Source organism: Physeter macrocephalus, chromosome 18, assembly GCF_002837175.3.
Source record: "Physeter macrocephalus isolate SW-GA chromosome 18, ASM283717v5, whole genome shotgun sequence".
NCBI lineage: Eukaryota > Metazoa > Chordata > Mammalia > Artiodactyla > Physeteridae > Physeter > Physeter macrocephalus.
In genome coordinates this window covers 75,396,406-75,411,609 of record NC_041231.1, presented here as the reverse complement: position 1 = coordinate 75,411,609, position 15,204 = coordinate 75,396,406, and the positions used below count along the sequence as shown (strand labels likewise).

General features: G+C 36.8%; 1 protein-coding gene across 11 annotated transcripts in view; it reads right to left on the bottom strand.

Moving 5' to 3' along the window:
• The window catches only part of NFYA (nuclear transcription factor Y subunit alpha), a 24,665-nt gene that overhangs the window by 5,342 nt on the left and 4,119 nt on the right, over nt 1-15,204 (bottom strand). For 3 of the 11 annotated variants that reach the window (XM_007118421.4, XM_024121837.3, XM_007118420.4), the window contains exons 2-7: nt 11,982-12,129; nt 10,343-10,429; nt 7,471-7,617; nt 3,410-3,541; nt 3,103-3,208; nt 1,764-1,930 (exon numbers count right to left, since the gene is read on the bottom strand). In XM_007118421.4, the coding sequence (XP_007118483.1) occupies nt 1,764-1,930; nt 3,103-3,208; nt 3,410-3,541; nt 7,471-7,617; nt 10,343-10,429; nt 11,982-12,056 (714 nt within the window). In that variant the 5' untranslated portion in view covers nt 12,057-12,129. Of the gene's footprint in view, nt 1-1,763; nt 1,931-3,102; nt 3,209-3,409; nt 3,542-7,470; nt 7,618-10,342; nt 10,452-11,981; nt 12,130-13,141; nt 13,228-15,204 lie in introns of those variants that run through there. The other 8 variants (XM_007118419.4, XM_007118418.4, XM_007118423.3 and 5 more) reach the window with 7 other exon arrangements.

Here is a 15,204-nt window from a genome sequence, read left to right as displayed (position 1 = left end):
CTATCCCACCCCTCTAGGTGGTCACAAACCACCTAGCTGATCTCCCTGTGCTATGTGGCTGCTTCCCACTAGCTATCTATTTTACGTTTGGTAGTGTATGTATGTCCATGCCACTCTCTCACTTTGTCACAGCTTACTCTTCCCCCTCCCCATATCCTCAAGTCCATGCTCTAGTAGGTCTGTGTCTTTATTCCCGTCTTACCCCTAGGTTCTTCATGACCTGTTTTTTTTTTTCTTAGATTCCATATATATGTATTACCATACGGTATTTGTTTTTCTCTTTCTGACTTACTTCACTCTGTATGACAGACTCTAGGTCCGTCCATCTCACTACAAATAACTCAATTTCGTTTCCTTCTATGGCTGAGTAATATTCCATTGTATATATGTGCCACATCTTCTTTATCCATTCATCTGTTGATGGACACTTAGGTTGCTTCCATGTCCTGGCTATTGTAAACAGAGCTGCAATCAACATTGTGGTACATGACTCTTTTTTGAATTATGCTTTTCTCAGGGTATATGCCCAGTAGTGGGACTGCTGGGTGGTATGGCAGTTCTATTTTTAGTTTTTTAAGGAACCTCCATACTATTCTCCATAGTGGCTGTATCAATTTACATTCCCACCAACAGTGCAAGAGGGTTCCCTTTTCTCCACACCCCCTCCAGCATTTACTGTTTATAGATTTTTTGATGATGAAGGCCTGCATTTTCTTTTTCTTTTTTTTTTTTTTTTTGCGGTACGCGGGCCTCTCACTAGGGAAGCCCCTAGGCCTGCATTTTCAACAAACATTCCAGATGATTCTGTAATAGGGGCCAAGGAGCCATACTGAGAAATGACACAACCGTGTCCTAATTTTTGTCCTCACAACTGCTCCATTTTCTAGGAATGTCTGCTGCCATCTAATGGTCATGAATGGTAATCGTAAGGCAATAAAAGAGCACAAGGAAAACACAAAGGAACATAGGTTCAGATTGACCAAGTGCTACTAAATGCTTTTAGTTATATAAATAATTTAATTAAATTGTTGACTTACTATATAATTCAACCCATATTTTCCTAAACAAACAAAAACAAAACACTGTACTAAATGTATGAGGAAACAAGTAACGGGCTCCCGTGCCCCACTACCTTCCCAACTATAACGGCTTTGAATGGTAGTTGTTTTTTCTGGTAGTTCCTCTACTTCTGTGCAGGTTTCTACTACTCATTCTGAATTTATCCATTTTAGGTACTGTATACTGACACCTTATTTTGACATATATGAGGATTTAGCTTTCACTCACACCACCCAACTCTCCTTCCCTATCTTCCCAATATATTTACATCACAGTTTTTGGTTTCTCTATTGATTACAATCTTTCTAATTCTGAACTTACTTCTTGTTTTACCCACTCTGGGCAATATACTTTCCACTTCCCCGAAGATCAGTAGTTTGTATCTCCCTTCATTATTTGAATTATGAATAAGATTGCAGAAAAGCAAATACATCTGTTTATCTTCTGCTATATCTCTAGCACCTAGAATAGTCTCTGGCACATAGTAGGTGCTCAGAATGAATTATGGTTTGTTGTAATGTTTATTGTAAAAGTAGATCTCTGTAAGTGTCTTAAGGGATTAATTGCAATCCTAAGAGGTCAGCATTATAAACAAGCTTTATGAGAGATATCAATTTGCAAGTTGAAGAAATTTTCAAAGACAAAGATACATGGAAAAACAAATTACAGATGAGAACAGTGAAATGAAAAATCAATTTTCTTACCATGACCATCCCTCCTGAATTGACCACATTGCCTGCCACTGGTAGTGTCACAGTGACAGTCCCTTGCCCACTGCTGGTTGTGTTGGTATTGGCTCCGGTCTGAACAATCTGTGCTCCTGCCAAACTGGCTGCAGGGATGGTGATCATGCCTGAAACAGGGACTGTAACTTTAAGAAAATAAAACATAAAACAAACAAAAAACAGGTACACAGAAAGGAGGGAACACAGTTAGTCCCTCTTCTATCTGGCACACACTTATTCACCCTGGAAAAACATACTCAATAGCACAAGGGGAGAAAAAGCACTCCTCCATTCTCTCCCTGGTTTGCTGTATATAATCCAAGTAATCACAATCTTAGAAATTCTATTAACTATCTGGGTTCCAGTTCTGAATAAAAGTACCCTTGAAATGGATAATTCCCTGGGTATTCCAATAATAGTTTTCAATGGGTGACCAAAAAGTTTGGAGGCTTCCCTTTCTATCGGTCAGTATGACTCCAGCTATATCAACTGTTCTTATATATATGACTAACCTGCTTCAGGATGAAGATTTTTATAAACTTTTAATTTGTTTACCCTAAATCGACAATGAGTCGAACAGCTGCAGGACTAAAACTTCCAATTAAACCAGGTACTCCAAGCCCCCAAGCTATCAACAGCAGCACTTGAGGATTTGTTCATCATTCTCTGAGCTCCTGCCAGTTCAGGCCCTCTGCCAAGTCATGGGAGAGCACACTTACTGCACTCACTGAATCTTGTACACTGCCAAATTTTAATCACATGTCAAACCTTCAGTCATAGAATACATACCTCTAATAAGGGCTATGCACTGTGTTTATTTGGTCACATGCATGTCTCACTTAACTAGACTAGAGGGTCTTTGAGAAGAAAACTACTTTAGTAATGTGCTACATATACACAGTGGGCATGTAAGTCTTTTTGGAATAAATTAATAATGAAGTGGCCCAGCAAAAAAAAAAAAAGCAGCAATAGCAATAAATGCCAACTTGACTTATGATGTATGTCTCTACCACTAAAGAAACTCCATATTTCTAATTTTCTATTTAGAAAACATTTCTTCCCAGAAAGAATAAAAAGCTTATATAATCCTTAGGGTCCTAGTGGTTGTCTTTAACAACCACTGTAGTTCTACAAATGGAATCAACATTGGTCGCATATTGGTGACAAGGAACTAACAATCAACGGAGACTTAGAGGAAATTTTGTTGTTTTTCAAAATTATGTCGTATAGAGGTCACCACAAAATTTCTAAAGCAGTCATTTACTCAAGATAAAAAGGATGCCCCCAAAATTGCCACAGAAATGATGGGCACACATACCTTGCTGGAGAATGGTGCCATCTGCATTAACTGGCTGATAGACGATGGTCTGCCCTTCGGCAGTTTGTGCCACTTGCTGCCCCTGGACAGCAATCTGCTGTTGCGTCTGTAGGAAATAAATAATGCCACAATTTAAGTTTCCAAAGACACCACAAAGAAAAGGACTATGTAGTCCTTTTTAAGAAAAGGAAATTTTTTGGATGGTTTTCTTCCCCATTTCTACTACATGTGAAATATTTGACTCAGTGGTCTTAACACTCCCAAAGCAGCTGTGCTCCTGTGTTGACACAGTGGACAGTGGAATTACCTGCGTCTGGCCAGCAGTGACGGCTGTCTGGGGCTGCTGGATGATGATCTGCTGGGTCTGGCCCTGCTGGCCCTGTACCTGCACAGCCTGCCCACCCTGGATCTGGATCTGTCCAGGTGGGACCAACTGTATCTGTGGAACAGAACATAAAAGATTAGTATCCTGCTGACACTGGCCTCCTATGGTTCTGGAGTGTTAGTTACCCAAATTCCTCTAGAAGGCAGGAAATGCTCTTAAAGAGGAAAAAAAGAAGTCCTGGTTTTGCTCTATTATGAATTAGAGATAACTTGTTTTCCATTTATGAAACAATGGGGGAATTTTGACCACTGTCTAGATACTGGATGATATTAAGGAATCAATGTCAGTTTTTAAAACGATGATAGGCTGGCATGGGTATATATTTCTAAAAGCATGTTCATTTAAAAATATACCCTTGGGGCTTCCCTGGTGGCGCAGTGGTTGAGAGTCTGCCTGCTGGTGCAGGGGACACGGGTTTGAGCCCTGGTCTGGGAGGATCCCACATGCCGTGGAGCGGCTAGGCCCATGAGCCACAACTACTGAGCCTGCGTGTCTGGAGCCTGTGCTCTGCAATAAGAGAGGCCGTGATAGTGAGAGGCCCGCGCACCGCGATGAAGAGTGGCCCCCGCTTGCCACAACTAGAGAAAGCCCTCGCACAGAAACGAAGACCTAACGCAGACAAAAATAAATAAATAAATAAATAAATAAATAAATAAATAAAAATTACCCTACATATACCTAATATACCCTATTTTTAAAAGATGAAAGGTACTACATATATTCAAAATAACCCTTGAGTAGGGGAATACAGATGAAAATGGATTTACTTAAACATAATACTAGTTTGTGTGTTAAAATGGGTGATGAGGAGTCACCATACCATTCTCTTTGTTTTTGTCTGTTTGAAGTTTTTGATAATAACATATTGAAAAAAAATTAAGTAATTCCTAATTTTTCCAACTGGGATTCTATAAATATGCATATACAAAATCCTTAAAAGATTTTGTACAGAAAGGTTGAGACTATCATATTAGACACCCCTGCAGTCAACACTGAGATTTAACAAATTAAATTAGAAAGTGTTGGTAAATAAACAAGTAAAGAAATTTATCTGGTTATCTGGATCTTTTTCTACCCGTTTTGGATAGCAAGGAATACGTGTTACTGGTCAATAGGGTTTCCTCTTCTATCTATTCATATTCTTTGCCCATTTTTCTACTGGATTGTTATTTTCATATCAATACATAAAAATTGTTTTTTAATGTAGTCTGGATACGAACCCAGTTACGTGTTAAAAACACCTTCTCCAAATTTTGTCTCCTACCTTTGTTTTATGATATATTTTGATGTATACAAGTTTTTATTTTAAAGTAGTCAAATCAATATTTTTTGTCTTTAAGAAATCCTTCTCTACCCCACAGCATAAAGAAAATATTCCTGTAAAGAGAATATAAAAGTTTCCAAGTATGCTTTTTTCCATTTAGATTTGTAATCTATCTAGCCAGTATTTTTGATATAGCATGAGCTAGAGATCAATCTTCTTTTTTGATATCATTCTTAAACCATTTCTTCAATGATACTTTATACTATTTTTTGTTATATACCAATTTCCAATATTCTTGCATCTATTTCTTGGCTCTCTACTTTAGTTCCACTGTCTATATCAAGCCAGGGATTTTAATCTGAGAGCACAGGTTTCACTGGAATTCTAAAACAGAAGATGCAATCCAAAACAAGGTTAAGTACACTTCTAAAAGACACGGTTATTCAAAAAACACTAAAGCAACCTCTAATAAAAATGGATTGAAATTTTAAGCATTCTAAGGGAGGCTATGGGATCTTACCTAGAGCCATATTATATAACATTAACAGAAAATAATTTTTCCAAGATGGTTTGATTAGTTACAGTCCTGCTTGCAGGGAGGGGAATAAAATAACCATTTCAATGTCTCTTAAAGGCCAAAAACAAATCCCACAAAAATCACAGAATTTAGAGCTGAAATGAACCCTCACCTGATATAAACTGCATTTTCAAATGAGAAAACTGACACTCAAATGACTTGGCCAAGATCAGAAAGTTTGTTTAATGGCAGACCTATAAATGAAGTCAGGTCATTGTACTCGTGGTACAATGTTCCTAGCACTGAATCACACTACTTCTATTCAATAGAGAAGAGGGAGTGGCAAGCGGGGGCTGGAGATGAGGCAATGACAGCAAGGACAGAAATGAAATAGCAGTGTGAAACTGAGGCAAGTACACACACTCAAATATATTTAGAGGCTCATACATTTATGCATGGAGAAACATGGAAACTATTTTTAATCCTAACTAAAACTCTATCTTGGCAAAAATATGCCAATAGCCTTAAAAATGATCTTACCCTTTGCCCAACAAATTCTTCCACTCCAAAGAAATTACCGTAAGATTAAATTCAACTGAAAAAATAAAGCTATAAAATTCAAATACATTTATAGTAATCTTACCTACAAGAGCAAAAAAAGAAAAATAAACAAAAATCCCTAAATATACTTTGTAAATTAGAAATTCTGATTCATCAAATTGACCATTATGAAGGAATTAAAAACGATAAGAAAATCATGTGGGGGAAAAAAAAGCAAAGTAAAAACAAACAAAAACACCAAACACACAACAATGAAAACTATATGCATGTGTATAACTATGTCTGAAAGGTGTGCACAAGACTACAAGGGAATATGCAAAACTTAAAAGTTTGATTTATCAAGCATAGCCATATTTTTTCAACTTATATTACATTCCTCCAGAAAAATGAAGACATTAATGAAATATTGTAACTGTTAAAACAAATTAAAGATATAAACAGCTTTAGAAAATTTTAGTAAAAAGTTCATAAACATATATACTCATTGGGATTTAGCTATTAATTACAAAGGTGAGATGACTTAAGTATATACTTCTCTGCAAATTATTTCTCACTAAAAATACTTCAATATTAACCCCTCACCCAAAGTCAACAGTTCATCCTTTTTAACAAGGACATAACACTACATATGAATATAGTATGATGTATTCAACCATTTCTTTATCCTTATTAACAGACACTCAGGCTACAATATTTTTTTTTTTTTGCTAGTAGAATGCTGCAATAAATGTCTTTGTACATTTCTCCCTACATATTGATGCTTTTGTTCCTATAGAATAGATTCTCAGAAGCAGGACAGGTAGATCAAAAGGCTTATGTATTTAAGGGTGAGATACCTTTCCAAAATGACTTTAGAATTTGAAAATTACCAAAAATAACGAGTGTTTCATTTTCTTCACACCCATTCTAGCACTGGATATAATCACTGTTTAAAATTTTTGCCAACAAGATAAAAATCCCTCTAAAAATTTGATGCCAGAGTTGTGTGTCCTGTTTACTTTTGTTTTCTGTTTCTGAATCAGTCTTTCCAGTGGATTTACCTAACTACTTTATATGTCTGTTTAAGGAATCAGCTTTTATTTACTTTTCTACATTTGTTGGTTTTCTACTTCATTAATTTTAACCTATCTTTTGCTCATTTTGTTCTTTTCCTAACTTTCTAAGAGAAATACCATTGTTGATTTGCAGTTCTTTTAAAATATTTAAGTTTACAAATTTTGCTCTAAGTACAGCTTGAGGTGTGTGCGATAGGTCTGAACTGAAATATTTCCATCACTTGCTAGATAACTCAAGTTATAAATTACATGGAAGGAAATGAAGACTATAAAATTCCCTCCCCCAGTGCCCAGAAGTGCCAACTGAGATCACACCAATGAATTACTTTTATTAAACTAGATTCTTTTTATATTCTTTACATTGATTTGAGATCACGTCTAATATCTTAGTCCTTACCAGAGATGTCCAATTTCTGTATAGCTCTGCTTTATATCACTGACACTACAAAGGTGGGAAATCGACTAAATGCGAACAGAAGGTAAGAAACAATTAAGTGCAATATCAATTTTCAGTTTGCAACAACCTATATTTCTTAAAACCTGTATCCTATTATTCTGTCTAAACATTTTAAAAAATACCACTCACCTGCTGCAAACCCTGTGTCCCAGATACGGGTACTTGCATGATGGTTTGACCTTGTCCACCAGGAACAGCCTGGACCATGATGGGTTGGCCAGTTGATGTGATTAACTGGCCTCCACTGACTTGTACCATTAATGGCTGCCCCTGGACCTAAAATAAAGTAAAATAAGAACAATGAAATAACATAAGACACAAAATGGTTTTTACCAAAAGACAATCACTGCATCTACTCTGCTGCCTTGCTAGAGGGGGAGAAGGTAGGAGAGACACTAAGAAAATAAGTCTCAAGTCCTCATCCTCAAGTAGTCTTCTTTGAAAATACAGTATCTTTGACTAAATGCCAAGCTGAATACTTTAAGGTCAGATATAATGGAGAATAAGGAGAGTCTTCGGGAAGTCTCAATAGATAGAAGGCATTTATCATCAAATACAGGCTAAACCCATGAGAAGTATTTAATCAAATCATCAAGGCTGTTTTCGTTTTAAGACCAATATCCAGGAATAGTCTCTAGTGAAGGCTGGAGAGGAGGCAATGAGAGGGAGGGCTGATGGTGGGGATGGTGGTTGACTGCAAATTTTAAGTAACTTGTAAGGAGTAAATCAAACTGTACCTAGCAACCACTCCAGGTTAGGTAGTGAGCAGCTCTGGGAGCTTATATAGAATGCCCTTCCTCCCTACAGTTTCTCAAGCATAAATGAAACATATACCTTTTACCCTCTTCACCTCACTGAGAATTCTAGTCCTGTGGTTGTTTAAGGAGCCTACTAGCAAAAATGCCTAGAAATATATTGCTGGTCAGTTTGCAATCTCTGTGGTGGAACTTCTCACACTGGACCCTGCAATACCTGCATAGTTATTTTAGCTTTAACAAATATGAAAATTATACAAAGCACTCAAGTGTACCAAAAAACTCCCAACTTTCAAGCTCCAATGAGTAAATGGATTACTCTAGAAGCCAGGGCATTGTAAGTGCTCTGTAACATCTTGAGTCTCAATATAAAAATATCTAGCTAACTGCATTCTGAAAGCCAAAAAATAAGCCACTTTAGTTCAATAGAATAGCTAAAAGTCCAAACTTTCTATCTTTGTTTTGAGGAATTATTTGTAACAGAGCAAACGAAAATCCGTATATCTGAAATAATCATTCTTAATGCTAGTGAAAGTATGTTCAAATAACAGGAATTAGTTAAAAGACCAATCTGTCCTAGATTAGTAGATTAGATATTAAGCTTCCCCCCACCCCCAAGCATATCACAATCTTCAGGAACATTCAAATCCTGTATTTTGTTAAACTGTTCATTGAGAAATTCCACTTTACTTTTTAAAGACTTGCATACGCTCTATGAGGAAAGACTTGCCAGAATATTCATTGCATGACTAACTGAAAGAAGTATTTAAAATTCTCCAAAATATCGAGAGCCCTAGAGGAAAGGTTTCCATTATTTTCATAAAGTACCTCCATTTCTTTAAATAAAATCTGCCTAAGTAGGAAACACAAGTTTTAAGGCACAACAATTAGTAATTTTCTGGCTATCCATCATCTTAACTTTTCCCTTCATTGACACACTTTTCCCTATATATGCACATGATGAACTATTTGAGACTCCAAGGAACCCACTGTTTTTACAACATATGAATGAATACAAGAATACATGCATCAGACAAGAAGCCATACAGTTAAGAGCATGTTACATTCCCATTCCACAAGTGGTTAATGACAATACTGTTTTTTATTTCAGTAAGATGAAGCAAGCATGAAAAACATGAGTAACAAACTGCTGAACTGAGATTTGAATATAGTTTGGGAGTACCTATAAGCTCAGCTTATTTCAGCTTAATTTATGTGCAGAATTGGCTGTACATCATCATCAAACACTATGAGTGGCAGGTTTGGGAGTGGGGCTGAAAGGGTAAAGTGAAATGATTACAATAAGGGGTAGTTCACTGCAGGATACTTGCTAAGCAGCACTAATAATAGTGAGATGCCAGTTCTACATTCTAGGTCCTACTCTGAATCATTTCCATTCAATGGAGGGAAAAAGGCAGGGTACTCAAATCTTGTCAATTTCTCAAAAATACGGTCATTTTAGTTAAAGTAACCTATAAACTCAGAAAAGACTTATGCTTCTTCACTTATCTTTATATAGGAACTGGCCAAAATATAACCCCAATTTACATATTTAACTTGGTCATACATAATGTTAGGAAACTGCATTGTTTAAGTAGGAATTCTTATGGTGGCTATAATACTTAAGACTTACAGAAAGCATATCCCACCTCTGTCCAAGAGCTATGGGGCAATCTCTGCAGATCTAACAATAATGACTTGTCTAAGTCATTATTTCCCCAAGAAAGGTAATGAAAAGATAGCAGTTAAGAGATTAACAAGATTCAGTGATTAGATCAATCTTGTCAAGTGCAATCATTATGGCAGGACAGGACAGCCAAGTTGTTCTTTTAATAAAAATAAAGCACAATCTACCCTAGTAAAACGTATATATTTTCTTGTCCACTATCATAATACAAACTCAAGAAAAGTTACCGTGCAATCTTATTACAGTTTGATCTCTAAATAGGTTCTAATGCCACTTGTAAGAATTTCTTCCTGTCCCTTATACTGATTCTTTCCCAGACATTCCCAAAGAAACATTAGCCAAACGGCACTTTTCAGAAAATTGATACTGGGGTCACTACCTGATTTAGCATGAAACATTAGGAAACTGGCATCTTCTTAAGCCTCAGAGACAAGTTAGCAGCATCAAAGACATGCAACTGACTTTGCCATTTCTCCATGAGATCCTACCACAAACAGCACCAAACATGAGGAGAGGAGAAGTTCATGCAGTGCTTACAGAGAATCAGAGAGGGCACCACTACCTGGAGGGTCTGGACTTGCTGGCCTGAGGCGGATGCCACCTGGGCCTCAGTCTGCAACTGGACAGCAGTAACACCACCCTGCTGCTGAGAACAGGAACAGGAAGAGCTTGAAATGTGTCAGGAAGGAAATGTATAGTTCAAGACATGAGGTCACCTTACCTCTTGTGGGAGAGGGAGGGTCTTCTTTCAATAGCCCCACCCTACACAGGACTTTCAAACTGTAGACTCCCTATACTGAAGCTGTTTTGTTGAAGGTAACAGATTACAGATATTAGCCCCTTGTCCCCAGAGTGGAACTCAAAACACACTTCCATGACTCAAAAAAATCAATATAGCTGACATCATTAACAAAATTTTTTTTCACACAGTCCTTCCCTCCAAAATTAGGTATTTGATCCCTCTTCGTGAAGTTATTTTAAAGCTCTTTTTATTTCCTCAAATGAATTCACAAGAACAAAAAAGTTAATCAGGTTTTAGCAGCTTTGAAGCTACAATGAAGAATTTCTGGAACTTAAATTCAATCCCCAGAAAGAATGAAGGTAATCACTGAGCCAAAATCATCTTCATGAGGTCACTGCTCTTATGTCCCCAAACTAGGATTACTCCTACTCTGTTGGACTACCTTAGAAGCAATGTTTTCACAGATTCAACCTAATTTTTATTACTCCTAATAGTAAGTTCTGACAGAACAAGAATTCACCCACCAGGGCATTGTTATGAATGGAGGGTCCTCTGTGGAATCCCCTTTTCTACCAAGGCAGTTGAAGGAAGCTGCAGTTACGTGGAAGGCAAAGCCAGCAAAGGAATTTCGATAATTAATCTCTTTTAATCAAGAGTAGCTCCTTTCTTTGATCATTAGATGGAACACCTCACCATCAAAACATCCTCTGCCCTCCCTACTAACTACTTTTCTATATTATCTAAGTTCCATTTTGGAAATAAAACATTCCCAATCTTGGCCTAAGGTTAAATCAATGCATAATAAATTTCTTTTCTTCCAGGGAGAAAAAACAAGTGAAGTTTTCCTAAAATAAAGCCAGGTATAAATCATCAGAAAATGTAATCTGTGTAATCTGTGTCCTATCTTAATTAGGACAAACCAGCAGCAGGAAATGCCTTTCTAATATGTGCTTATCCATAAGTGTGGCTCTCTAAATATTATCGTCATGTTAAACTAGAGCTTTTCAAAATAAGCACTGTGATGGATCAAATCAAAGGACAGTGGATTTCTTAGAAGCTATCTTGGTTTGTTTATTGTGGCCAAAGCCTTACTAGACCACAAGGCAGCTTAATCAATAAGAGAAACAACCAAATTGAATCTAGGAAGAACAAAAAAAACCCCTGTATAATTCCATCTGAAAACAGACTAGGTGTTTGATTTCTAATACGATAAAAGGGGGCAATCTACTATTAAACCAGGCTCCCATGAAATCAAATTCTAAGTGGTTATGGACTGGATATAGACTTCTGAACAGAGAAAATGAGAAAAACTGCAACAAATCCAATCTTTGAAAAGCACTTCAGCACAAGTCACCAGACCCACTCTTATAAGATCTGAGACCTCTCAATTCCGCTACTGACCAGTGCTATCATCAGCTCTTTTGCTGTGATGTTTAAAGCAGTTTTACTTCCATACCTGCTGCTGAATCTGTCCAGCCTGTACAACAATCTGCTCTGTTGAACTATTGCTGTTTGCTGTATACTGTTCCATGGTCCCTCCAAGTTAGAGTCTTGACCACAGTGAGTTTCACTCTGGAGATCCTAGAAGACTTCAAGATGCACTCCTATTAGAAAGGTAGGAAAAGTGAAGTGAGATTGTTAATAAAGGCCTCACCAGATGCTTAACCTTGATAACGCTATTTAACATACATAAAAAATGCTCTTTGTCATTTCTCATCAGCAAACTTTCCTTTCAATACTACTAGAGCAACACTTGCACCTTAAGAAATTCTCATTAAGCTACAACATCACTTTGTTACAAAGCCTATTTAACACTGATTTTCAGGTCTGCATATGTACTTTAGAGAAGTTTCTTTAATTTGTAACACATTTACACTACATATAGTAAGCAATTTAAAATTTCAGTGTTTATTATTTAGTAAGTAATTACCCAGACCTGACGTCAAACACGTTGCTTATCAAAATCTCCATTAAGTAGTGTTAAGTAAGAAAGACCCAGCAAAGGTTGAGGAGTTTGCGTTTTAATCCAGAGCAAGGAATGAAAAGGAATTACAGAAACAGCAGGCTATGATTTTCTCTGAAAAGAATTTAAGTTTTCCTCAGTCATGAATCTGAATGCCTAATAATACCCCACCCTTTATTGTATAATTTTAACTTTTACTATGATAATTTTCAAAAATGTACCAGAACATTATAATGAACCCCTATGGCCATTACCCAACTTCAACAATTTTCAACCCATGGTCAGTCTTATTCCACATATATCTTATCCACTTTCCACCTACCCCTGCATTATTCTGAAGCAAATCCCAGACATTTTATTATTCCAAAACTCCAAAACTACTTCAGCATCTATCTCCAAAGAGTAGATTATTTTCTTTATCATTTTATCACAATGACATTGTATCTCTACAATTATTTCAAAACATTATGTAAGCTCTTAATATCAAATATGCAGTCAATGCCCAAATTTACTATTCTCATACACTTTAACAGCTGAAAGCTCCTTTTTGAAATAAGCACACAATTTGATAAACTGAAGTGATATTTGAGAACCTTGAATAAAGACCTGATTCAAAAATTTAAAATTATATAAATTATCAAAGGGTAATTCACCTTGGAAACATGGGGGAGATACAGTTGTATATAAGCAAAATGTAGATAAATCTTTCCCCAAACTTTTCTCCAGGCCTTCATGAATTCTAAAATTTGAATGACAAAGTTATGTGAGTTACATGATCTGCACATCACAGCAGCAAAGCAGTGCACCACTCTCCACAAATCCACACACGATGGATGATATGAATCACCCACCATGATTGTAAGGTGCCTCAATATGATGTGAAGAAATCAAAATATATTCAAGTGCGTGCCCAAATATTAGGAAGAAGTATATTGATGGATGAATAGATGGATAGATATATATAGGTATCTCTGAAAAGACAAGTATAGTACATTAACAGTACACTCTAGATGAAGGGTATACAGGTGTTTATTGTAAAACACTTTCAACGTTACTGTATGTTTGAAAATTTTTATACTAAAATGTTGGGAGGAAAATCTAATAAAAATCAATTGAGCCTATTACTCATAACCAAATTGGTATATAGTATAAGAGTGTTAAGAGTTATAAACAAGTGACAGGATGACTATGTCATCACAGCATGATGGTATGTGGCGATGTGGTTCTTCAACTCACTACCCTTGCTCTAATGGAATGCTCACCAAGCACACATCTAGCTATAATTTGGATTTACATATACAGTAGCCAACAGGGAGCAGATATGATCAGAAACACAAGTAAACTTGATAGTTATTTCTCACTGCATACTGAAAAACTGGCTTTCTGATTTTTATGTCTCTTCTGAATTGGGTGACTCAGTTGGCTCCTGAGAGATTCCGGGAACAGTACAGAAAATCAGATTTGCAGCCAGACTAAGTGGCTCTTCCAGGGAAGTGAATGGTCTTCCCTCAACTCTATCTTGTCTCTAACTGCAATATACACAATACATTTATGTTTCTAAACTAATAAAATTAAAAATTAAGGGTCATGATACAAAACAGTGGTGTGATTTCATTTATATGAAACCCTGAGAAAGTAATAGTAATCTAGAGAGAGAAAGCAGATCAGTGGTTTCCTGGAAATGGAAAAGGGGGAAGAGGGGACAGTGGGAAGTTGATTGGAGTAGAGCATTTGGAACTTTTCTGGGGTGATAAAATGTTTTATATTTTCACTGCGCTGGTGGTTGCATAGATGTGTAAATTTGTCAAAATTCATCAAAATGTACACTTAAAATGATTATCCTTTATGTCTAAACTATATCTCAAAAGAGATGATTAAAAAAATAAGGGTCAGGAAGAAATGTCCTCTATATTTTAACAACCCACCCCACCCCAAATCCCCTTCCTGTGTAAGATTATTTCCTTGACCACTAATTTCCAGAAGTTTACATCACACTGGAAGTGCAGGGAAATGACTAATAAAACGTCATGCAGATTTTCTTCTTAACTAGTTTATCCTGGTAATACAAATGCTTCAATTTAAAAACACTTAAATCCACTATACTTTGAAGGGTCAAAAGGAAGCAGCTTCAAGTCTAACAGCAATTCTCTGTCATATTAACGAGGGAGCGATTCAGCGTGGAGCATGATATTGAGACTGCTAATGGTGAAGGCTGGACGCAACTGGCTTCTATGAAGCCACATGTTCCCATCACTGTGAGCTTCAGTTAGCAGAACTGCAAAACAAACATCGTCGTCTTTCCTCAAGTGCTTTTCGGCCACATTCTGACAGAATTAAGCCAGCCAGCTTTAGTCTGTTAGCTCTCACTCCTAACTCAAAGTGTGAATGTTTTTTCCTCAAAGAGAGAAAGTGAGTATGTTTATTCCGGTTAGCAAGAAATTTCCCTTCCTCTTCACTTCAAGCTGCAGAACCTGAAATGCAGCTAACTACTTAGGAATCCATTCAGTGTGGACCCACACACATTTTTATTTTAAAGCTAAAACTTCCAGAAACTCAACTATAAGCAAGTGAAAAACCCCGTAGAATTATCATATTTAACAATCACTACCAGGTAAAAACTAGAACGGCAGCTTTCAAACTTTTTTTTAATTTTTTTTGGTAGGTGCCCGGGCCTCTCACCGCCGTGGCCTCTCCCGTTGCGGAGCACAGGCTCCGG